At 37.9% G+C, this 25,026-nt stretch overlaps 1 protein-coding gene across 1 annotated transcript in view; it reads left to right on the top strand.

Annotated features, from left to right (window-relative positions):
* The first annotated feature begins 7,082 nt into the window (after positions 1-7,082).
* The window catches only part of lama5 (laminin, alpha 5), a 159,378-nt gene continuing 141,434 nt past the window's right edge, over positions 7,083-25,026 (top strand). The window contains exons 1-2 of the mRNA XM_063016164.1: positions 7,083-7,370; positions 12,738-12,890. Coding sequence (XP_062872234.1) covers positions 7,116-7,370; positions 12,738-12,890 — 408 coding nt within the window. The 5' untranslated portion in view covers positions 7,083-7,115. The remainder of the gene's footprint in view (positions 7,371-12,737; positions 12,891-25,026) is intronic.

Raw genomic sequence — 25,026 nt, 5'->3', positions numbered from 1 at the left:
ATTGCACGGCAGTCATTAAATTACACTTATCAATTGCCATATGATTGCTGGGACTGCATCATATTGCATATTGCGCCTTATATTTTATATGCTACACGAATGAAAAATGTTAAATCGCTAAACACAAACCTTACATTTTGAATTTCACAGCAGATTGCATATTACATGTGAAACGACGCATTTCACTGTCTGTGACGCAATTTTCACGGCCGTGAATTTGGTAGGGCCTTAATCATGGCAGATCCTCTCAAGCTCTGTCAAACTAGATGACTGTTATCTGTGAACTGCCATCTCCAGGTCTCTCCACAGATGTATGTTTTGGCTAGGACACACATTCACAGACTTGCCCCACAGCCACATGTTGTTTTAGCTGTATGCTTTGGGTCATTGTTGTGAAGAGGTTTTCTTCAGGGATGTTGACGTATTTGGCTGCATTCATCCATCCCTTAATTCTTATCAGTCTCCCTGTCCCAGATGCTAAAAAGCACCTCATAGCATGAAGCCGCCTTCAGCATGTTTTATCATAGGAATTATATTAGCCAGGTAATAAATGTTTTTTGGATGACATAGTGCTTGGTGATTTGCCCAGATGACAGTGACTTTCCTCCTGCCTCTCTGCTCTAAAGGTCTGATTTATGGAGTACTGTGGAGATAGTTGCATGTACAACCCATTCTACTGTCTCTGTACAGGACTTTTGAAACTTTTTAGAGTGACCACTGGGTTCTTTCCTACCTCCCTGACCATCGCCTTTCTTGCAAATTTTAATAGCAAACTTTACGAAGGTTCAAGGTTGTGTCAGACTCCTTCCATTTTAAGATTATTGAGATCACTGTAATCCTGGGAACACTTAAGGCCACATATATTGATTTATATCTGTACCCTAAGCTATACATTGTCAGAGTGTAATCACAGAGATCCACAAACAACGCAGTTTCATCAATACTGTGTAAATTGTCAGCCCCTGTGGTCCCAAGTGTGTGTCATTCCAAACTTTGTCCAATCAAACTGCAATAACTGCAACTTCAAGAAGAATTAAAGCAAACAGTAAGTACCTAATGTCAATTTGGAGTACCAGCAAAGGGTCTGAATACTTTTTGTGAATAGAAGAATTCAGCTTTTTAATTTTTAATTTATTTTCACCATAACTGAAAATATTTTATTTCATCATTCTGGATGATTAAATGTAGATTAATGGGCAAAAAAATTAAATTATATTTATTCAGAATTTGAAATCACACACACACACACACACACACATACCCTCCAGCAACATTTTTTTGTGGCCCTGAAGTTAGAGTTTATAATTCCACTGCTGTGTTATCTCTTCAGATCTGAATCTCAGGCCTGTCTGCTCATGTTCCCTCTACCTGCCCTGCTGCTTTTAAAATGCTCATACCAGAGCTTTGCAGTAGACAAGGCACACTTACACTGTAACTTACTCTGAACTTTATGCTGGAAGTTCCAACAGAGCTCAGTTTGCTGGAGAAGACGGGTTGATTTTACCTACTGTATTGTACTCTTAAGGTTTCTTATGGTCACTGTAAACATAAGGTCCTAAGGTTCCAACTAAGAAGAACAAAAGTAATTTTAGAGGAATTGAAACTGTAAAGTTGCATGAACCTAGAAAAAACAGAAACAGAAAAAAAACAGAAGAATGACAGTGTATATGTAGTAAAGCTTACTCGAAGTGGCATATTTTGACATTCTGGTATGTTTTTTGCCTATATTTTCATCAACAATAAGTTTTACTATGTATGTACAGTGTGTGTGTGTGTGTGTGTGTGTGTGTGTGTGTGTGTGTGTGTGTGTGTGTTTACATGAATGCTCAACAATGAGATTTAATAGAGAAGACTAAGCTGATTATAATTGGCAGGGTGTTTCCAAGACGACCAGCGTCTTATTCTCAGCCTCTGTAAGAACTCCATTGGTGTGCAGGAAGTCACTTTGTCCTGAGACCCGTTAAACTAATATAATGAACTGACAACCACTCTTGAGGAAAAATAGAGAGCGGTCAAGCTTTTTTCACCCTTTGAGGTCACCCTTCTCTTTTTTAACTAAATATGTTACAGCTAAACACAACTTCCTCCATTATTCTCTTAAAGACATGTCAATCCCTTCTTCTCTGCTTCTGCTGTGTGGAATTGGTTTTTGTTTATCAGCAAACAGAAGCATTGAGTTAACAGACTAGCTCCAGACTTCCGAAATCTAACAAAAAGCTGACCCCTGCTGCTTATGCCAAACCACTTCTTAAAACAGAGGCCAAAGGTCATTGTGTTAGAAAGACCAAGGCAGAAAGAACTTCAGTGTGCCAATGAGAAATGAACAACTGCTTTACAAAGTTAATCAGCATAAACCAGGAGCAGTGCAGTGGTTTTAACTTTAGTTTACATTTACTTTTTATCATATTAAATAATATAAATAATTCATAATTGGAAAACTTCATCAGTTGTTTGTTTATTTATCACACTTTTCATGTGATTAAGTTTGTCACAATAGCTCTTTCATGTTACAGTAGGTTGAATCAGATTGTAAACCAGACATACTCAAAATTTTTAGTTTTGTTACAATTCTATATCAGCAATATTTCTGGGGGCAGTTTACTCTCCCAGGGTAGTTCCTTTGTGAGGCTCAACATGCTGCAACACTGGGGTGAGCTCCCAGTAGACCAACAAAGAACTGGCAAAAAAGACAGAGAGAAGCTGTGATTTATAGAAAATCTTCCACCTGAAGATTTAACACTTAACACAACACTTATGAGGCACAGGTGATAGCCAATCAAGAGAGATTGACAGATCACATGCAACTGAGCCTCCGTGCCCCATCTGCCAGTCAAACTAGGCAGCGAAGAATGTGTTTTTGTGTAATTTTATATATACTGTATATATACTGTATATATATATATATACAGTATATATATATATATACGTATATATATATAGATATATATACTGTAGATATATATAGATATATATAGATATATATATATAATATTCTCTTACTATGATCCAGGTGGGCAAAATAAAGAAGTATGCTCTCTTTCTTCTTCCTCTTCTTTTTCTCTCTCTCTCTCTCTAACCCTCTAACTTCCCTTTACTTTGTTCTCTGGAGCGCTACCATTAAATTAAGCTACAGGTGCAGTGGCCTGGAAAATGAAAGCCTGTGTGCGTCTGTAACATGTAGAAGAATGTATGAGGCTAGTCTGTAACTGTGGGAAAAATACAGACTGCAAGACTTTTGATTGTATTGTAAGTTATATTATGTTAGAGAACTTGCTACAGGAACTATGAATTCTATACTTGTAAATGGTTACATGTGCTTTACTAGCAACAGGAACGAAGGGTTTATATAAATCTGTAAACAAATCTGTCATTTACACACTATAATTTATTTAAAACAGGTGGCATTCTAAATTATGCTTAATTCAACACCCTGGGCTGACACATATGGCTCAGGGGTATGGTGTATGACAACTTTATTGTAAAATACAGAACTGTATACAACATCATATACTGTATCACAGAGAAATGATTTGTGTCTATACAGAGAGAAGGATCAACATTTTATTTTAAAGGCTTAAAGCTTTCAGTATAATTTAGCGGTGTCCAAAACCTTTTTTTTTTGGGGGGGGGGGGGGGGGGGGCTTTAATGCTATTCCATCGTTAGAAAGTGTATATTCTCTCACATTTGCCAGAAGACGCCTTAATAAATATTTAGTCTATAGAAATCTCTAGAAATAATAAAACTTATGAGATGAAAATGGAACTTTTTAAAATACATGGGTTGTGTTACATCTGGAATAAAGCTAAAACAGCATTTCACATAAGAACATCATACTCACAGTCAAAAATTATGATGGTAGTGTAATGGTGTGAGGATAGTTTGCAGCTTCTGGGCTCTACCAGAAAATGTTTACTAGTACAATGTACAATCATCAGTTTGTGATCTGAAACTTATGTGCAACCTATTTATGCAACAAAACAATGACCACAGCAGCAAATCCACTTTAGATGGTTTGGAAAATACTAACAACAAAGGTTTAAGAGTAACTTGATCAAACTACTCACTTGAGACTTATTGTGTTATGGCAGGAACTTAAGCAGGCAGTTCACAAACAAAAGTATTCAATGCCACTGAATTAAAGCAAATCTGATAAAGTGGTAAGCCAAATAATAAGGAGTGATCATTTTTTGGAAGTGTTTGTACTTGATGTTGCTTGAGGCAGCACAGCTTTTTTGCAGGTGGCAAAGGTAAAATAGGTGTTGCACAAACTTTTTATTTAATAAAAAAAACCTCTTTATACATTGTTACATTTGCTAATGCTCTACTATCTTATAGTAGATTTTGTGTAAGGATCACAAACCCTTTAGTAGTACCAGGACTTATTACAGGAAAGTTTCATGTAATTAATCAAAACAACTAAATGTCATTGTTTCAACTGGACAACAACCTAACATGTAGCCAAAATAATGTAAGAATGGTTTTAAAAGTGTCTTGCATGGCCTAGAGTGATTTTTATATAGCTGAAAATGCACGAAGAATTTTTAAACTACTCGTCTGTCAGAGAATGAAAGACAGTTTGCCAAGAGAGTGAACTGAGCTGAATCACAATGCTGCAAAAAGCAAATTATTTCTTATTGTATATCTCCAACCATGCCTTTGCAGCAAACTACAAAGTATTTTAATTAATGCTGTATGAATGATGTAATACAATTAAATAATTAATAAAACAGCTCTGGAAAAAATTAAGAGACAATTCCACATGTTTCTAAAAAAAAACAGCATTTTGTCAAAATTTAGCCATTGTGTAAAAGGCAGTAAAAAAGCGTTGATGTGTTTATTCTCATGAATCTTTATTTAACTGATGAAAGAAAAAAGAAAAGGTTTTAATGTTGCCCTGATCAGCTTCACTGTATTTTGTAAATAGAAACACATTTGGATTTCATGCCTGTACCACACACCAAAACAGATGGGACAGAGGCAAAATAAGAGTCAGAGGTTTATAGACTATTCAAGTTACAATGTTTCACAATAAACAGGTGAATTGGTAACAGGTGATGGAATCATGATTGGGTATAAAAGGAGGATCCACCAAAGGATCAGTCTTTACAAGCAGTTGTGGGTCGTGGCTCACCACTTTGTGCCAAACGTCATGAGAAAATTGCCAATCAGTTAAAAAAGAACATTTCTCAATGCAAGATTGGATATAACTAAGTCTTTAACATCTACTGTTCATAATATTGTGGGAAGATTCAGGGAATCTCAGTCAGTGTATGACAGTCAGAAACCACTTTTGAATGTGCGTGACTTTTGAACTCTCAGACGGCAATGCATGAGAAACTGTCATGCTGTTGTAGCCAAATGGGCTTGGGAGTGCTTCAGAAGAACATTGTTACTTAAAACCAGCACCGCTGCATAAAAAAAATACAATCTGAATATTCATAACTCTGCTTTCATTTTGCTTGCTTTCTTTTTAATTTAATAGTGTTTTTCATTACAAGTTTCAAAGCTTAAAATTTTGCAACAACTACTGGAACATCGTATATTAAGGATTGCTGATTATCACAGATTTCCTTCCAAAGTCACCTGAACTAAATTCCATTAAGCATTTACAGTGACACTTGAAGGCAGAAAGCCAAGCATTCAGTGACATCACAAGTTCATAATAACATTAGACCATGCTGTAATTTAGAAATGTATTAATTGTTATTAAAAGTTCAACTTTTCAATTAAATGGTTGTAATTTGAAACAATCAGTAACAATGCAAAATAGATTAGTTTCACCAGTGGTTTCTGTCTTTGGCCACTCACCAAGAACTTTATTAGAAACGTCTGTCTTGAATGTACATGCACTGGCCATTTTATGAGCTACACCTTCTATATACTGTAGATGCACTGTGTGGCTTTATAATTATAGACTATAGTCTATTTGTTGCTCTGCACACCATCCAATAATGAAAGGGACTTGAGAGGACACCCACTAAATATATATTTGAATGCTGGACCACTTTCAGCACTGCAATGATACTAACAAGGCAGTGACAAGGCCGTGTGTTGCACTGGTATGAGTGTATCAGGTGCAGCAGTTTTGTTGGTGTTTTTAAATAGTGTTTTACACATTACGTTAACACACATTGTTGGTGTTTAGTTAGAGAGTGGAGCTGTTATTTTTTTCCCATATTTTCCTCTAGTCTTTTATGTGTGGACACGTTCTAATCACAGGATCCTACTGGCTTCAAAGTCTATGGAGCACCAAACCTTCTTCCTAGCTTTGCCAATGAGGTTAAAAAACCCCAACATCTAAATGGACTACATTTAGCAATTGTATATTCACACAGTGCATTTACATGTAGCTCATAATATGTCTAATGAACGCACATTCAATGAAAGTGCTTCGTGAATGTAAATTTGACACATTAGATTTTGTCATAAATTCATATCCCATCCCCAATTAACTTAGGAAAGAACTTCTAAATGTTTGTTTTCACAGGAAAAACAACAGTTGCAGAAATCAATTCAATTTGAAGACTTGCCATGTAGGTAAACTTAAAACCTCAACTGTTTGTGTATTATGTTATAGGTATTATGGTAATGTGTGTAGAATTTAGAGTATAGAATTTTGATAACAAGTTGACATAACTTTGGGTTTAAATGAAAAACTTCTAGTTCTTCTGACAAATGTCCATGTTTACTATTATTTAACCCCGGCCTCAGTACTTAGTGGAACATTCTTTTGCCTTGATATCATCTAGTAAGCAATTTCGGTAAGTGCTAACTAGTTTCTGACACCTCTCGAGGAACCTTCACCTATTCTTCTCGTGCAGAAGCTTGTCGCGTTAGCTTTATTGGCGCGAGACAGAGCGCCCGCGCGAGAAAGAGAGAGAGAGAGAGAGAGACTGATATGAGGAGAGTTTCCGACCAAGTGTGAGAGTGCCAGAAAGCCTATAAGGGTTGTAGGAGTTAACATTTTTGGCTCTGTTGTCTCTCATGTCGCTCTTTAACGGCACGGTAACTCTTTAGCACCGTCTCTAGTCTTGTCCCTCCATTAGGCCTTTTTTCAGCTCACATTTAGCCGGTGAAGCAGCGCAGCAGTACAGGGGGGAAGCGCAGGTGAAAGATGGCGAGAGAGCGGACGGAGGACAAACTCTTTCTGCTTTTTTTGCTGCTTGTTTGCAAAACCTCTGCTCAAGAATTACCAACAGACGGGGTAAACGGATTTAGCCTCCATCCGCCTTATTTTAATTTAGCTGAAGGGACTAAAATCACAGCGACAGCCACCTGCGGCGAGGACGAAGACGGCCGACCGGTGCAAGACCTTTATTGCAAACTAGTCGGAGGACCTGTATCGGGGGATCCCAGCCAAACCATTCAGGTGCATTTCTATTTTGCGTTGTGGTTTTAATCTAGCGTACTATACTATTTAAAATGCATTAACGATGTAGTTAATCACTTTATGACTTGGGTAATGAGTCCTTAGGGTGGCTTCCTTTCATGACTTATAATGCAGTTTTACCGGGGGTTACCGGAGCCTTTAAATAGACTGTGCAGAGACCTGGAGGTACAGGTACTCAAATTAAAAATGGGGCACATGCAGGAACATCACACACACGCATTTTAAGGGAAAAGTTTTACAACTTCATCTCTATGCGATGTATAAGTTTGCGAATTTAAACGGAATTATGTTTGGAAATCGACTCCAAAGCTTCAGGTGCGAAGATGACTCTTTATTCTTTGACTCTTTATGGATTCGACTCTCAGCCATTCAATTCAATTACACCATCTATGGTTTTGTATTTTAAGATGAAAGGTGTGCACAATACCTTTTTTAATAAGTAAACAGTTAAAACATAAAAAACATGACATTAAATCAATAGTGTGTGAATTGTTTTCTGTAATGAATTTTTTTGCACTGGTGCATTGGACAGCCAAAGAATTTACAGACAATTTATTCTGCGAGAATAAATTCAGTACTGAAAATGTTTCTTCTGCATTAGGTACTGATTTTTGCTGTGTTTGTTTTGCAGTGGGGCTTAGGCTTAATTGGCTAGAGGGAACCCCCCACACACACACTAAGTCTGGTGGTTAGCAAGTCTGTGAGATGTTTAAACATTAAGTGTAAAATCCAAGCCCAGTGAGTTGGGACTGTTGGCATTTTCTTTTTGAGGTATTTTTGGCATTCCATTAGTTCATAAGGCCTTGGGGATTTGGGATATGTACCTTCAAGCTATCTCCTACTCAGATAAAAACTTCTACATTTATAAGTGAAAAGCTAAGATCTCAAGGCAGTATTTAGTTAAGACAAATACTCCAGAATGGGCAAATATTATATTTAATCATTATTAAAGATGGGAAACTATTCCATTTGGCAATCTGTTAATTAAGTCATTTTATAGTCAATGTTTGGCTGTTGGCTTTCATCCAATGCAAGTACATTGGATTATATTGGTTGATTGTAGTTGTAGTTTTTTTCAGTAAAAGGAATGAGTTGGGTAAACAAATTATATATGGAAAATAATTCATGTTGAATTATATCAAAAGTATTTGAACACCTGACCATGAGACATTGGACATCCCATTTAAAAAGCAGATGGTATTAAAATAAAGTCAACTCTCGGTGATCTGTTTAGCTACAACAACAGCCACTCTTCTGAGAAGGCTTATCACAAGACATTGAAATGTGTCTGTTGGAATATATATATATATATATATATATATATATATATATATATATATATATATATATATATATATATTCAGTCAAAAGAGCATTTGTATGGCTGGGCACTGATTATGGCAAAGAAAGACAGTTGTTTTTTCCAGTTCATTCAAAGCTTTATTAGGTATGAGATCAAGGCTCTGTGAAACCAAGGTTCCTTAAAAAAAGGTTTGTTTTTTCAATTTTAATATAAAACTATCTAAGGTCTATTTTTGCACTAGATAGGTGAGTTTGTGATATATGTGAATTGCTGCTGTAACACAGCAATTTCCCTTTCAGGATCAATAAAGTAATCAATCAGTCAATAATCAGTCAACCATGTCTTTATAGACCTTGTTTGTGCAAAGGGACAAGTCAAGTCAACTTTATTTATATAGCGCTTTTTACAATAGACATTGTTTCAAAGCAACTTTACAAAATCCAGGACCAGCAGATATAAAAACCCCTGACACAGTCTTGCAGGAACAGGAAAGGGAACCTTTTTTATATAATTGATTTAATACACGTTAGCAACTGTTGTGACTGAAACACATTCAATTCAGTGAACAAAAGGGGTTTCCCAGTACTTTTGTTCATGGAGTGTACTATTCTTAATCCTGGATGAATATGTCACTAAGGCAGTCATGGCCAACCAAAGTTCATCTTTCACTTTTGATGCAGAGAATTTACTAATGTGTATTTAACTTTGCACATTTGTTTCTGATTCAAGTTTTTATTGAGACTCAGAACAAGTGCAGTCTCTGGAATACAAATTTTTAATCCTCCTAAAATGATATTCTGTTGTGTTCTGTAATCCCAGCTGTGGACTACACTCCACAGTGGTGTGCTACACCCAGCCCCGGTTCTGGACTGCTTTGCTTGGGGGGGCAGTAAAACCTAATGAGGGGGCATGTTGATAGTCATGTTTTTGAAGCCAGAAATATATTCAAGGCTTGATTTGTGCATGAATGATGACAGCCAAGCTATTGATACTGGCTTAAAGTGATGTATGAGGTAAAGAAATAAAAATGCATGTTTTCGAACTTAAACTTAAAACCCAATGATTAAAAAATACATGTTGATTATGTAAATGGAGAAAAAAGATTATCTAATTGTATTTCATTTTAATACGCCCCCTTAATTAAATTGCCATTAGTTCATTAGCCTAACCGCTAACGGCTAATAAAATAATTTAAGCAACACCTATGTAAGAGGTAAGTAACATTAAAGCAACGAAAAACCACAGTTAAGCAAATATTACCATGTGGAAGTCAGTTTAAACTCAGAAGAGTGTTTACCAGTATACCTGCCTCTCGCTCACACTAACAGAACATATACTACCGAACTGAACTGTTTGGGGCAGTCTGCCGATTTTTATATGACTCAAAGAGCCAATCAGGAATAAGCAAGGAAATATCTTCACACTGTAAAACTAAATGCATTTTTGTGATTGGTTCAGAGATAATTTTTAAAATAGCCGTTGCTTGCATTGTGCTTGGGGGGGCAAAGACACAATTTGGGGGGGCAATGCCCCCCTCAGCCCCCCCCTAGCGCCGGCCCTGGCTACACCAGACATTAGACCGCTGCGCCACCCAAGTGGGTTAAATTTAGTAAAAAGCATAGTACAAAGAGTTGTCATCTAGGAAGTGTTATATCTGTCTTAACAATTTCCTTTAAGTAGCACCTTTTTGTACTAATACCAGAAGCTATCATTAAAAACAACCTGCAGTAAAGGGTAAAGCTCTAAAAACATTTATCATTTGTAGGTTTGTTAAGGCATTTTCATCAGTCTGTGCAACGACCCTTTGATGGATTAGCCTGATAATATAACTGAATTCTTTTACCTCCCTGCTCTGTCAACTGTCAAGATACATGACCTGTTATTTTACTGTGTGTATGTGTGCTGTAGTTAATTAACAGCAGTTAGGGGAGTTAGTGCACTTCCCCTATGGAGTATTTGTTCAAATCTCTTTACACTGCACTTTTCCCAGACATTCATTACAGGATGTAGTAGCTTTTAAAATGTAGTCATTTGATTTGATTGTCATTCTATTCCTCACCCATCATATCTGCAGCAGATGGAAGATCCATATATCCAAGGCAATAATTTTTGAGGCAAATTAACTTTATACATATGTTAAAAGGGGTTTAGAATTAAGGTTAAATATATACATGTCATTCAGAATCTAGAAAGTATTCAGACTTTTCTTACACATGAATGGATATATTTGCCATTAGGCTCTTAGGTGAATTATGCAAGCCCACTACCACTGAGACCAAGGGTTTAAATCCTCAGTGGTGCTAGTGGCTGGTTGGACATCTACATACAGACATAATTTGCTATATCTGGGATGGCTGAGGCCCTGTGATGAATCAGTGTCTTTTCTGGGGTGTTTTGCTGCACCCAGTGATTCCAGAGAAACCAGACCCATCACAACCCTGACCAGAATAAAGCAGTTTTAAACATCATTTTTTTACTTACTGATCTATACTTTTGAATAATAAATGATGAAAATGATGAAAACCTATTTTTGTAGTTTTTCAAAAACTCAAAAACAAACAGAAATTGCTTGTTTCCAAAACATATTTAAATGAATCTCATGTGGAAACCTTATACGGCAGCTATTACAGCTCTATGTCATCTTGAATACAACTCTACAAGCTTTGCACACCTGGATTTGGGCAGTTTATCTGATTCTACATGACAGATCCTCTCACGCTCTGTCAGACTGGATAGCGAGCATCTGTGAATTGCCATATTCAGGTCTCTCCACAGATGTTTGTTTGGGTTAGTTTAACAGCCTTTAACCGGGCTAATCAAAGACATTCAGAGACCTGCCCTAAAGCCACATCTGTGTTGTTTTGGCTGTATGCTTCAGGTCTCTATTGTGTTACTCAAGTCTTAGGTTTTTGTCAATAATGTATTCCTGTATTCGACTGCATTATCTGTCCCGCAGTCTCCCTGTCTCTGCCGCTAAGAAGCAGCCCATTGCATGATACAGCCACTACTGTTTTGTCACAGGGACGTGATTAGCCAGGTGATATGCAGTTCACCTGATAAGTGTTTGCTGCCCAGTTTTTTATCCACCAAAGGCTCAGTCCTTGCACGCAAAAATGGATCATGGCTCACCACTGTTCTTGTTTGCGAGAGTTCCTCATAACAAAGATTAACCATTCAGACTGTCATCAGCTAAAAATGCTTTTCTTGTACAAAAAAAGGCCATGGCTAATCAGCTTCCATCCACAAACACTCATAGCATAACCTGGGGCTTATACTTGTGAGGTTGAAGCTATAGAGCAAGTGCTCATTAAACTGCACCACTCAAGCCATAAGGTGGTGTTTTAACTTTAGATGGGCAGTTACTTCAAGCCATTAGAATTGACTTGGGTTGTGTAGATAAGTATTTGTCACACATCATCTAACTTCTTTTTACTTTAAAATGGTAATTTATTGGTACATCAATACCCATTAATAATAGAAAATACCATGTCTAAGAGAAATGATTGATCACTTGGACAAAAGCAGAGTAATCACTGTAGTTTACAGTAAGAAACCATGAGAAACTATTATTTGAGACACATGCTGCCATCAAGGCAAAATCCATGGTAATGTCAGCAAGACACTGCTAGGCCTCATATGGCATGTGCTACAACAGTGTGGTTTTGTAGACACAGAGTGCATGTGCTTGACTGGACTGCCTGCATTCCAGATCTGTCTCATAGTGAAAATATAAGGAGCATTATAAAGAGGAGAATCAGACTATAGTGACCATGGATAGTTGAGCAGATTTATTTTTTAAGCAAGTATGGCAAATTACTTGCAAAACTGCAACAATTAGTTTTCTCAGTTCTTAAACAATTAAAAATGTAACAAATAATTTCTTTATACTTTTGTCTATTAAATAAAGGTTCAAAAGAATGAACAAATGACAGATTTTTGTTTTTATTGCATTTTACAAAATGACCCAACATTTTTCCAGAAACAGGACTGAGAGGTAAATGGTGTAAATGTAATGTGGATTTCGGTGTGTGTGTTTATTTCAGGGCCAGTATTGTGACACGTGTGACACAGCAGATAGTAACAGAGCCCACCCTATCAGCAACGCTATTGATGGAACTGAAAGATGGTGGCAGAGTCCTCCCCTTTCTCGCAGCTCTGAGTACAATCAAGTTAACGTCACCCTGGACTTGGGACAGGTGCGTCATCTCCCCTACAAAACACGCACACACACACACACACTTACACAATGGATTTGCGTCCTGTCTGGGGTGTGTTACTGCATTTAGTTCAGTGATTCCAGGGAAAGTGGACACACCATGACCCTGAACAGGATAAAGAACAGGATATATTGGTCTATAATGGCAAAGTATTTGCCAATAAGTCAATAAGCTTACCCAAGGTTTACTGTAAATATTTATTTACACATTCAAAGGACTGCACAGTTCCAGCAAGCTAGGGGGATTAAAAGAGAACATCATATTGCTGCTTTTATACAACAAAGGTGCTTGACAAAGGTTTGCCAAAGTAATCCCTTGCCCATGTGTTTATATCAGCTATTGTTGAGTGGCGGTCCTTGATGCAGTGCTGTCTGAGGGTTCTAAGATCCTGGGCATTCAGCTTAAGCTTGAGCCCTTGGCCTTTACGCACTGAAATTCCTCCTGATTCCTTGAATTGTTTAATGATATTATGCACTCTAGAAAGAGAAATATGCAAATCCCTTCCAATTTTTTTGAGGTACATTGTTTTCAAACATTTCAATAATTTTCTCATGCTCAATTTGTTGACAAACTGGAGATCCTCTGATCATCTTTGCTCATCAAAGCCTTTCCTGGATGCTGCTTTTGTACCAAACCATGATTATAATCACCTGTTTGGAATCACATAATTATTTATTGTTTATTTACATGTTTTTTCACCTCATTACTAGCCCTAAATTGCCCCCGTCCCAACTTTTTTTGAAATGTGTTGCAGGCCTGAAATGCAGGAATGGAGATATATTAACAAATGAAATTAATTTGAGCAGACAAAACATGAAATATCTTGGGTTCAATCTGCCTGCAATCAAATAAAAGGCAAAGTAAATGTAAGGAACACTGCATTTTTATTTTATTTGCATTTTCCATACTGTCCATACTGTCCCAATTTTTTATTAATTTGGGGTTGTAGTATTAGGATGATTTTGGCTTAAAACGTATTAGCTTGAAAGGCCCGCCCCCGATCATGATGTGATTCCTAGAAAGCACTCTGCCAGCCATTTAAATCTTTACAAGCTTCAAACTTGTGTACAGGCTTGGAAAAAAGGTGCTAACTGCCTGCTTCCAACTGCATGAGATCATAGACACCCAGCAAGTGGTGGCTGGTGCCACATGATTGATAGGGTATACAAAAATGCTTTTCTCCTACAAAAAGAGCATGGCTAATCAGCTCCCAGCCACAAACAGCTAAGCCAAACAGTAAAGCCCGGGGCTCATACTTGTGAGGTTAAATCTATAGAGCAAGTGCTCATTCTACTGCACCACTTAGGAGCCATAATATGATGTTTTAAGTTTAGTTAGGCAGTTATGTCAAGCCTTTAGAATTGACTTGGGTTGTTTGAGATAAGTATTTGTCACACATCATCTAATTCTTTTTCAACCAGCTTATTAAAAAGTGATAGAAGGGTCACCATTCATGGTTGACCAAGCAAACAAGAAAACAGAGAAACTTGAAAAAAATGGTAAAGCAGTGGTCACACCAAAAATTGTGGGTGTGGTCAGGCTGAGACTAGAAATGGTCAGTGATTGGCATTCAGTTATCAATTTAGCCCTGACTAAGAATTAAAACCAGGTTTTACTTAGCTTAAATGCTCTTTCTGCTTTTGCAAGCTTCATAAATGCAATTTAACATATTTTGTGTGCAGGAAAAAATTTAAATGTGCTTTAATTTTAGCACTGCTCCCTCCAGAGGTCAACAGAGCTTAACAGCTGTGCTATATGTTTTAAGCCCCAGTGTTTTTTTAAACATGGTTTCCCTGTCAAATATCATTTGCAAACCTGCTTATTGCCTCATATTTCATTCAAAGAATGACATTTACCCCACATATAATTTGCAGGTAAAAAGATTTCAGCAGTCTGTCAGGTAGGAATGTAGAGTGAATGGGGCCAGGATGTTTGCACTTGTGTATGTACACTTGTGTGTGTGTGTGTGTGGAGTGCATGCAGTGGGGTCTTTCTGACCCCCTTTGCAAGAGAATGAGCTTGGAATGTTGGATTAAACCTGATCTGTCTCAACCTGCTTTGGAGCTTAGCCGAAATTGTGTGATGCGTGCTTTATTTCTCTGCTTGTCTTTTTTGGCTGATAGCTTTTTTGCTTAAATTGTGCATTTAGCTTATAGCCAGATATTTATCTTTGTGGTACAAAAGATTACAATTAGAAAATAATTAAACCATCTTTAAACATTGACAATTCCCATTTTATAAATGTTCCTCTGAGGAAAGTGTTTACTGTTTAGTTAATATACACAATATTGCCAAAAGTATTCACTCACCCATCCAAATCATATAATTCAGGTGTTACAATCACTTCCATGACCACAGGTGTATAAAACCAAGCACCTAGGCATGCAGACTGCTTCTACAAACATTAGTGAAAGAATGGGTCGCTCTCAGGAGCTCATTGAATTCCAGCGTGGTACCGTGATAGGATGCCATCTGTGCAACAAGTCCAGTCGTGAAATTTCCTCGCTACTAAATATTCCACAGTCAACTGTCAGTGGAATTATAACAAAGTGGAAGTGTATGGGAACAACAGCAACTCAGCCATGAAGTGGTAGGCCACGTAAAATGACATGCGGGGTCAGCGGATGCTGAGGCGCATAGTGCGCAGAGGTCGCCAACTTTCTGCATAGTCAATCGCTACAGACCTCTAAACTTCATGTGGCCTTCACATTAGCTCAAGAACAGTGCGTAGAGAGCTTCATGGAATGGGTTTCCATGGCCGAGTAGCTGCATCCAAACCTTACATCATCAAGCGCAATGCAAAGCGTCTGATGCAGTGGTGTAAAGAACGCCGCCACTGGACTCTAGAGCAGTGGAGACATGTTCTCTGGAGTGATGAATCACGCTTCTCCGTCTGGCAATCTGATGGACGAGTCTGGGTTTGGCGGTTGCCAGGAGAACAGTACTTGTCTGACTGCATTGTGCCAAGTGTAAAATTAGTTTTGACTACATTTTTATCTTTTAAACTTCACTTGATTACATTTTGAACCAGTTTGCCGCTTATATTTTCAAAGCGCCTTTAAAAAGGTGAATTGTGTGGTATTACGAGATAAAAGTGACCCGGACAGAACGAACACCGCTTAACATGAAAAATAAAGCATGAAGCTTTTTCAACTCCCCGAGCTGCATAAACGTACGTGAAGTAAATCCAGCTAAACACAGATACATGTGGTATTTTAGAGTGGATTTGATGTTTATTTCACACAGATTAATGTTCATGTTGTGGAACTTTAATGATGTTTCACCGCTCAAGCTGAGCGCTGAGCAAATCGGCTATTTGCGCCGAGAGTCGCGGTGAAAGCGAAGCGCAAAACTCCTCTCACGTCAATAAACTAAAGAAAACAACAACTGAGACAAACAAGTCACGTCTTCTTATCACCGATAGTTAGATCGCTGCTTTTTACATAAAAACAAACATCTGTAACAGCAGCACAAATGCTCGCACGTAATCCACACACTCCGCCATGTTATTACTACTCTTAACTCTTAGTAAGTAACGCCCACCGATGATGATGCTGCTTGGTTCTCAAAAACTGGTGGAAACGCTCGTCGGTTCTCTACAGAACACCAAGGTTCAGAGAAACCTGAACAGAACCGGTTAAAGAACCATGTTTTTTTTGGTGGAAAAGGGGTATTCGTGAGCCACAGCTAATAAACATGTGGTTGGCTGACAGCATGTTTCTCAGAGAAAGCACATACTAGCCCTTGCCCTTGTGGTTGTTGTGTGACAGTAGGAATATGTCTAAATTGTAGAGAAAATACTGTCCTCTCACACCAGCTCTTTCTCTTTCGCTTACATTCAAATATATTTTACATTACACCAGCACAGTTAGTTTTCTTTGAAATGTCACACATTCTTAGATTTGAATGTTGTATTTCTTATTCCAAGAGGGAAAAGTGGTGGACTTTCCCTGTGCCCTTTTACTGTGCTAAAATAGCAGCATTACTGTGCCAGTGTGAGTGTCATTGGCAAAAAGTGCCCCATTGTGAATCATGTGCAATATGAGGCATAGTGCCAACCATGAGAACTATAAAGGATATACTGTACAGTCTCCTTCCACTGGGTGAGCCATACCTCTATTCATAGTGCCCACTCTCGTTCATTCTCTCACTTTCTGTCTGATGGGAAGGGAGTAAATTAAACTCTGTGCTTCCTCTTCGGCTTCCTCTTGTTTATTAGATAGCACTTTTACCGTGATGAATGTAATCTGGGTTATTCTTGCCAAGTCTACAACAATATGAAGAATGTGAGCAAAGATCTCAAAGGGGGCAAGATCTCAAAGGGGGCAAGTGGGGGCAGTGATAGCTCAGTGGTTAAGGTACTAGACTAGAAAACAGAAGGTTGCCGGTTCAAGCCCCGCCACCACCAAGTTGCCACTGTTGGGTCCCTGAGCAAGGCCCTTAACCCTCAATTGCTCATCGTGTTCCGCTCATTGTGTAAGTCGCTTTGGATAAAAGCGTCTGCTAAATGCTGAAAATGTAAATGTAAATGTAGATCTGGAGTAGGGATGTTAATGATAAATTGAATAAATGGCAAATCAGTCATTGATTGATGCATTCCTACAGTTTATGGTTAATTCAGGTGTTACACTGAATTATATATCATGTTTACAGTTGTATTACTTCTGGAAAAGCATGCCGCCGTTCTAACTCGAACAGAAAAACTTTTATGCATTGACATTTTGATTAAATAACATAACTTATGCATTAAGACTATAAATGGGGAACCTATAAATGACTTAAATAATTAAAACCATAAAGGGGAAAGGTGTTTTGTATTGGTATGGACTGGAGTCCAAATGTTAAACACTGTGAATTTGTAGGTGTGTGTAAAGTTTTTTTATTTATTTATGCTTTGCTAAACTTGCCTTGCTTCCTATAATGGCTGTTATTGTGAAGTGCAAACATCTAGGAGCAACCAACTCACAATCATATCTACTGAGTTCCAAACCTACATTGAAAGCAACATCAGCACAGAACTATTAAAGCTACATGATGGAGCATTGATGGAGTGGTGTAAAGCATGCCACCATAGGACTTTGGATCTGTTTTTGAGTAATAAATCGTATGCCACCTTCAGTCTAATAAAAGGACTGTTGTTTTTGTTAGTTTGGGCCCTTGATCCAGTGGCTTCCAGATTTGTAGAAACAGATTGGAATGGGCCTTTCCTGTATGTCCATGATGTCCCTAGACATGCAGATAGCAAGCTCCATTAAAATTGCAAGGTTTATTGTGGAAGACCTTGACAACAGAGCCCTGACTTCATCACTGACTGTCAGCCGGGGTTTATTGGCCAGCATCAAAAAGGTTTTTGTAGAAGAGTAAATAGTGTTGTAGTTGTAAAAAGAGGCAAACTTTGTATTTCCACCCATAGTTTTGGAAAGTTATCCTTAACACTGCATATTGATTTTGTGATTGAGATTGAGTGTCCTTATGCCTACCTATGTTTGGGCATTTTGCTGTATGTGTAAAAATGCAGAAGGCTTTGATGTCATCTATTAACTTTTGTAGATATACATTATGTATAAAAATAGCTTAATGGAAGATTCATCCACAGATACAATCCAAAGATTCATGAATTGAATGGACAACTTACTTCAAACCATTATCATAGGCCCATTATAACTCTGCAGAAATGCACCAGTATCATCAAAACTTCATCATAAAGCTATGATATCTCTGTAGAATGCACAACTTACTCCAAACATCCATCAGAGGCCTATATCACTCTGCAGTAGCCTGTAATGTGGAGTACTAAAAATGATTTAGAGACAGTAGCTTTTATACAACGTGATAGCAGTATATGATAGTGTGTGTTCTGTTGCCACAAAGTCTCAAATACTGTGTGGTCCTCATACCACGGCAAACAAGTTCTTATTATGCCACACAATGGGTCTGTTTGAAAACATAGTTGCTGCCTATTACCTACCAAGTCAGCTAAGTAGAGAGAATTCTAATAAGTCATCGAACTTATAAAGCAGATTATTGAGACACACTACTTAGACAGTAATTACATATTTGTATTTTTTTTAGAAAAGTTGTGCCGCACTGAATGCTGGGGTTGTCTTCACCACTAAGGAAGCATCGGACGCTCCCCTCGTTATTCAGTCAGTTTATTGCTTCAAAATAAGGCACCTTAGTAGGCAGCATGTTAAGACATCTAAGAATTAGGACAGCCTTCTTCTTGGCAGCGTGTAGGATGACAAAAAATGCTGTTTTCAGACAGACCCCTTATTTTCTTTCTTTGTGTTGGCTCTTATGATTCTGTGTTTTAACCTCATATTATCTTTTTTTATATGTGGTTTACTGAGAGAAAGGTCAAATACAGTTCTCTATCGTACCATTGATATTTGTTTTGTGGGTTATCCAAGCATTCTTTTTGTACATGAGCACACACACTCACACACTCCTGACTAATCCACTCACTCTTCAGCTGTGTTTTGTGAATAGGAAAATGACTGGGACTGATAGCAGTATAGAGATGAGAGAGATGGTGCAGAACATGTTGACCTTAATAGGGATAAACAGTAGTACAGAGCTCACAAGTGTGTGTGTGTGTAGGTGAGTGTGTAAGTCAGGGGTGTCAAACTCACGGCCCGCGGGCCAGATCCGGCCCGCCGCGTCATTTGATCCGGCCCGCGAGAGCTTAAACGACTGTATGATTGTTGTTTTGGTTCGAGTCGTTACAGAGACGCGCTTATAATTTAATGCGCTCCTGCACCTTTAAGAGACAACGTGACATCGTAGTCATGGCAACTAACTTTAACCTTCGCTAAGAAGCCATGTGACTTTTACGGCAAAAGAACGCGGGGTAGCGTAGTCAGTAATGTAAACAATAATAAATAAATACAAATAATTATATTGCAATATAATACCCAAGCATTGTCTGTAAGTAGTGGCGTTTATATTCTCAGTTGTTAGTAAATGTTTAGTGAGTATATCACAGCGTTTTAGTTACAAATTTACCGTAATTAAATACAATTGTTACGTTACTATAGCAATTAGTATCTTTACACACAATTTTAACTCCTTATTTTACGTTTGGTTAAATCTCATATTGTACCAGATGTAACACTTGACTACAGCTGTGTGCTTTTACTGTATTAGGTTCTTTATTGTTTTTATTGTTTGTATTTTTACTTCATTTTGATGCACACAGCTGGGGAGCAAATAAACCGACTGTATTCTGAAGGCTGATTTTGTGACCTGCAAAGTGACAAAAATATAATTAAGAAAATTAAGCATAAGGAGGAAATTTTATGAAAGTGAAAACAAGTTTGTGCTTCAGGAAGAGAAACCGGTGCGTCTCTTGTGTTATGAGGCTGTGTCTGTGGTAAAGTAGAACAATATAAATGCAGAATTCAGCCTCCAAGAAAAACAACAGACTGCAATCACAGCAGGATACGTTACAATCGGCCCTTTGAGGGCCACCATAATGCTGATGTGGCCCTCGGTGAAAATGAGTTTGACACCCCTGGTGTAAGTGATAGTTTATGGTCGTTTTAAATCAGTTGTAAAACTCATCAGTAAGGAATTTGCCTTTCTTCGAGACCTTTTCTGTCTTATTACACATGTGTCTAACATCCTAACAGTCTTGCTGGTACGGTAAACTGTGTAGTGTATAAAGGGGCATTGTTTTTAAGGGGGCAATGAGTACTGGTCTAAAAATCTAAAATATTATTTATACTGTGAATGCACACAACAGTGACTGAAACAAATCACCCATAACAGAAAAAATAGACACATATATGTATGTATATTCATAATCTAATATTATATTATATTTTAGCATCGCATCTTGGTTTGGGTCTAGTTTACCCAGAATTACTAGGTGCAGTGAAAAACACACCCAGACAGGACTCCAATCCATCACAGTGCTTCTTCCAATGTATTATAATATTTGTCTATTTCTACCAATCTGGGTACTTGACTGCTGCCAGCTTGTAAGTGTAAAGCTTTACACATACTTCATGAGAAACACTTTACATTGCTGCAAATGGAATGTTTCAGTACATCTTAGGGCTGCTTTCACATGACAAGCATTTTGCGCTTCGTTTACCACAAGGCTGGATGCATATAGAAGCTTACACAAGGCGCTTATGCCTTTCACATGATACATGGCAAAACTGTTTTCGACTGGCTGTGCCACTGAGCGTCAGGCTGGAAAACAATACACAGTATTAATATGACAGTATTGACTGAAACATAAAAGCTTTGGCAATGGACATCACTTGGAGGCAAGAGAAGATAAGAAAGGGGAATGGGTTCATGAAACCCATTTTTTTTTTTCATTTGGGGAATTAAATCTTATTAGGGGTTTATTAAAGATTAGTAAACATGGGGTTGCTATTAAAAATGCGAATGCAAACTTTGTCTCCATACTTTACAGCTTGCTAGTCACCATGCCATATTTTTTCACAGTTCAAGGTTTGTGAAACAGTCTGTGCTTTGCTTTTTAATGCAGTTTAATGCACTTGAAGGGGTAGCATTGCTGATACTACTAGCCAACAACAGTCGTGGTCCTCTAGGGTTTAATCCTTCGCTTGAGCGCTGTGAAGTTGTATAGTAACTTGTTGCTCTTACAGTGTCCATGCTAATTTTTTCTTAGTGCTTGATAGTCACTCGTACCTGATTTCGCTCCTATATACCATTTTGCTCTGTATTTTCTAGAAATATACAAACTAACCAAAAGCAAACAGCTCTTGGTCACCAACAGCACTGATTTGCTTATTTACCCCTAACATTCATATATACAGTGCTGTGAAAAAGCATATTTGTCTTACTTATAACACAAGAAAACACAAAATGCTTTTTTAAAAATGATAATGTAATGCATTGAAAGGAAATGCTGTAAGTAATTGCAAACTATTTATCCAAAATTAGACAATTGGGAGTAATTTACTAGTCATACTCATGCATAATTATTGTCAGACCTGGTGAATCTAAACATCACTTAAATAGAATCTGTCTGGAACTGTGAAGCAAGTTTGAAGGTCTCAAAAAGAAGACTTACATCTGGAGTAAATCTAACACTGCATTCCACCATTAGAACATGGAAGTACCTGGACTCATGTCATAATTGATAGAACCATGAATTCTGCTTTCATTAATTCTGTCAGAAAATCTTGAAGTAGAATGTCTATCTGTCCCTTTGAGATCTAAAGCTCATGCACAGGTGGTTTATGCAGCAGAACAATGATCCAAAGCACACAAGCAAGTCCACCTCTGAATGATTTAAAAGAAACAAAATTAAGGTTTTGGAGTAGCTGAGTTAAAATCCTGACTTGAATTCCATTGAAATGCTGTGGCAAGACTTTGAGCAGTTCATACTTGAAGACCCTTTATTGTAGACAAATTAAAACAAATTTGCAAAAAAAAGTGGCCAAAATTCCTCCAAAGCAATGAAAGAGACTCTTCACATGTTATTGCAAACGTTTGATTGCAGTTATTACTGCCAAAGGTTAACCAGTTATTAGATTTAGGGGGCAGTTAGTTATTTACATGGTGATGTAGGTTTTAAGTAAATCTTTAGTTTTAACAAATAGAATGACCATTACTTTTATCTTCTATTAAAATAAGCTGGAATATCTGAAAGATTTCCATGTGACAAATAAGCAAAAATAGAAGAAACTGGGTGAGGGTCAAATAATTTTTTACAGCACTAGCTCTTTAACAGATTGCTCTTGTCTCATATATAAATGAGAAAACTGACAGCCAGGTCAGAGTTTCAGTCACTCCCTTTCACCAAGATCAGAGCAGGATATCAGTTGTGCTCCCACAGACAAAATGGAAGAAGCAATGATGAAAAACTTCCTCTGACAGTTTTCAAAAATGCAGCTGAAGAACATTTGGAAGATTGAGGGGAGAGAGGAAGAGCTAAGGAAGCTAGTTTCAGGGGGCACAAAGGGAGTTTGACCACAGACAGATAGCATTTAGGAGGAGTGAGAGGCAAGGAACATAGGCTGAATGATAAAATATTCACTATGCTGAGCAAAAATGTGAAGGTTAATGTGGAATTCATTTTCAGATTTTCAACGAGGGTTTTTAAAAAAAAAGAATTTTATTAGCATGATCTGTACGTGTATAAACCTAAGTGAGTTCTTGTTTGGCACATATTATTATTATTGAAAATAAATTATTGTACTGCATATGTGTTTGGCAAATTTCCATTGTAATGAACAACATAAGGGTTTTGGCCAAAAGTATGTCGAAACCCTTATAATTATTAAATTCAGGTGTTTTTATTAACACTGATTGCTAAAATTTACATTTACATTTTCGGCATTTAGCAGACACTCTTATCCAAAGTGACTTACAGTAGTATGACAGTTTACTGTCTAAGCAATTGAGGGTTAAGGGCCTTGCTCAAGGGCCCAACAGCGGCAACCTAGTAGTGGTGGGGCTTTAATCAGCGACCTTTCAACTAGCCTAGAACCTTACCCACTAGGCTACGACTGCTAACACGCACTGGAAATCATTTTCTTTAACCGCTTTATCATAGTCATGGTCACAGTGTGTCCAGTTTCAATAGGTCGGAATCTGGCCAAATCTGGCAGATTTGGGCATCTGAATAGGAAGGGCCTTGGTCAGGTAACTAAGAAGCATTGGTCAGGGGTGCTTAGGTGGCACAGTGGTCTAATGCACTAACACAGCTGAAATCTTAAGCTCTTGAGTTAAAATCTCAGCTTTGCTATCAACTGGCCAGGCTCCTAGAGTGTGTTTTACATACAGTTGACACAACCTTGGAGTGGCTTTGGAGCAAGTCTCTGATTGTCCTTTTTAACCCCATCGAATCTGTGGAGTGACCTGAAGATAGAAGTTTACACCTGCCACCCAATTTTACAAGGCTTCACAGGATCTCCAAGAAGAATGGGATAAACTGCCTAAATCTAGGTGTGCAAAGCTTGTAGAGGTGGATTAAAAGATGACTTGCTGCAGGAGGAGCTTCCACAAAGTAAATAAGAGATTTAATAAAATAAAAAAACCCATGAAAAACATGTTTTCATGTTGTCATTATTGGTGATTTGGTATAAATTAATAAGTAAAGTTTTTGCCATAAAATTCACAGTATATCAAATTAGTAAACTATGTTGCAAAAGTCAGAAGGTCTAAATACTTTCAAAATCTACTGTAAATGCACTTAGTGTGGTCTAAAGGCTGTAGGTCTATAGTTGGTGGCTTCGAGTATGTGTAAGGGAGGGGGTGCAGACATTGTGATAATGCCGCCGTGAGCTTCGATACTTGTTGAGACCTGCTTCTTAGTGCCTTCAAAGTCCTCCAGCTGAGGAGAGGAGGAACCAACCTGCTAAAGCCTTTTATCTCAATGTGTACATTTGTATGTGTGCTAAAACAAAGTGCAGCTCCATAGCTTTTTGATGACTGTGTACACAGCCCCAGCAATGTGACCTACCCTATCTGCTCTCCAGATGGGAGATAGCATTCTTTACAAGGTGACAAGCATACACGTGATCTAAAGATACCTTATTATTCTAAACTTGTAGCTATCCATACACAAATTGGTAAGGGTGGCGTTAATGTATGAAGATAAAGAAAATATGTTTAAAAAGGTTCAGTCTGTTCAGTGGGTTTAGCATTACATACATCCATACTTCATCTAATGCACTAGATACTAAGAGGCACTTTCCCAAACTTGTTGGCAATGGTAAATCACATGTTATACATATTGTGTCTCAGTTGTTAGCACAATGCATCTGGATTCTTGATGTTCATTTGGTAAACAGAGCATTAAGATTAAAACAAGCGCTACATAAGGACGCAGACTGTTTGTGCTGCCCTCCAAGCCTTTTTTAGAACCTACACATGCTGTCCACATTGGACAGAAGAAGCTATGATAGCAGTTAGGATAAATCATCGGGTGATAGCTTTGTGTGTAGAGCTTAGGGCTATCAGTCAGAAGATACTGCTATGCAGACTTTGTTGGGTCCTAAAGCAAGGGCAAACTGTAGCCTAGTGGTTAAGATACTGGACTAGTAATCAGAAGGTCGCTGGTTCAAGCCTCAAAACTGCCAGGTTGCTGCTGTTGGGCCCTTGAGCAAGGCCCTTAACCCTCAATTGC

The sequence above is a fragment of the Trichomycterus rosablanca genome, chromosome 19 (assembly GCF_030014385.1).
Source record: "Trichomycterus rosablanca isolate fTriRos1 chromosome 19, fTriRos1.hap1, whole genome shotgun sequence".
Lineage (NCBI taxonomy): Eukaryota > Metazoa > Chordata > Actinopteri > Siluriformes > Trichomycteridae > Trichomycterus > Trichomycterus rosablanca.
This window is presented reverse-complemented; position numbering and strand designations above follow the sequence as displayed.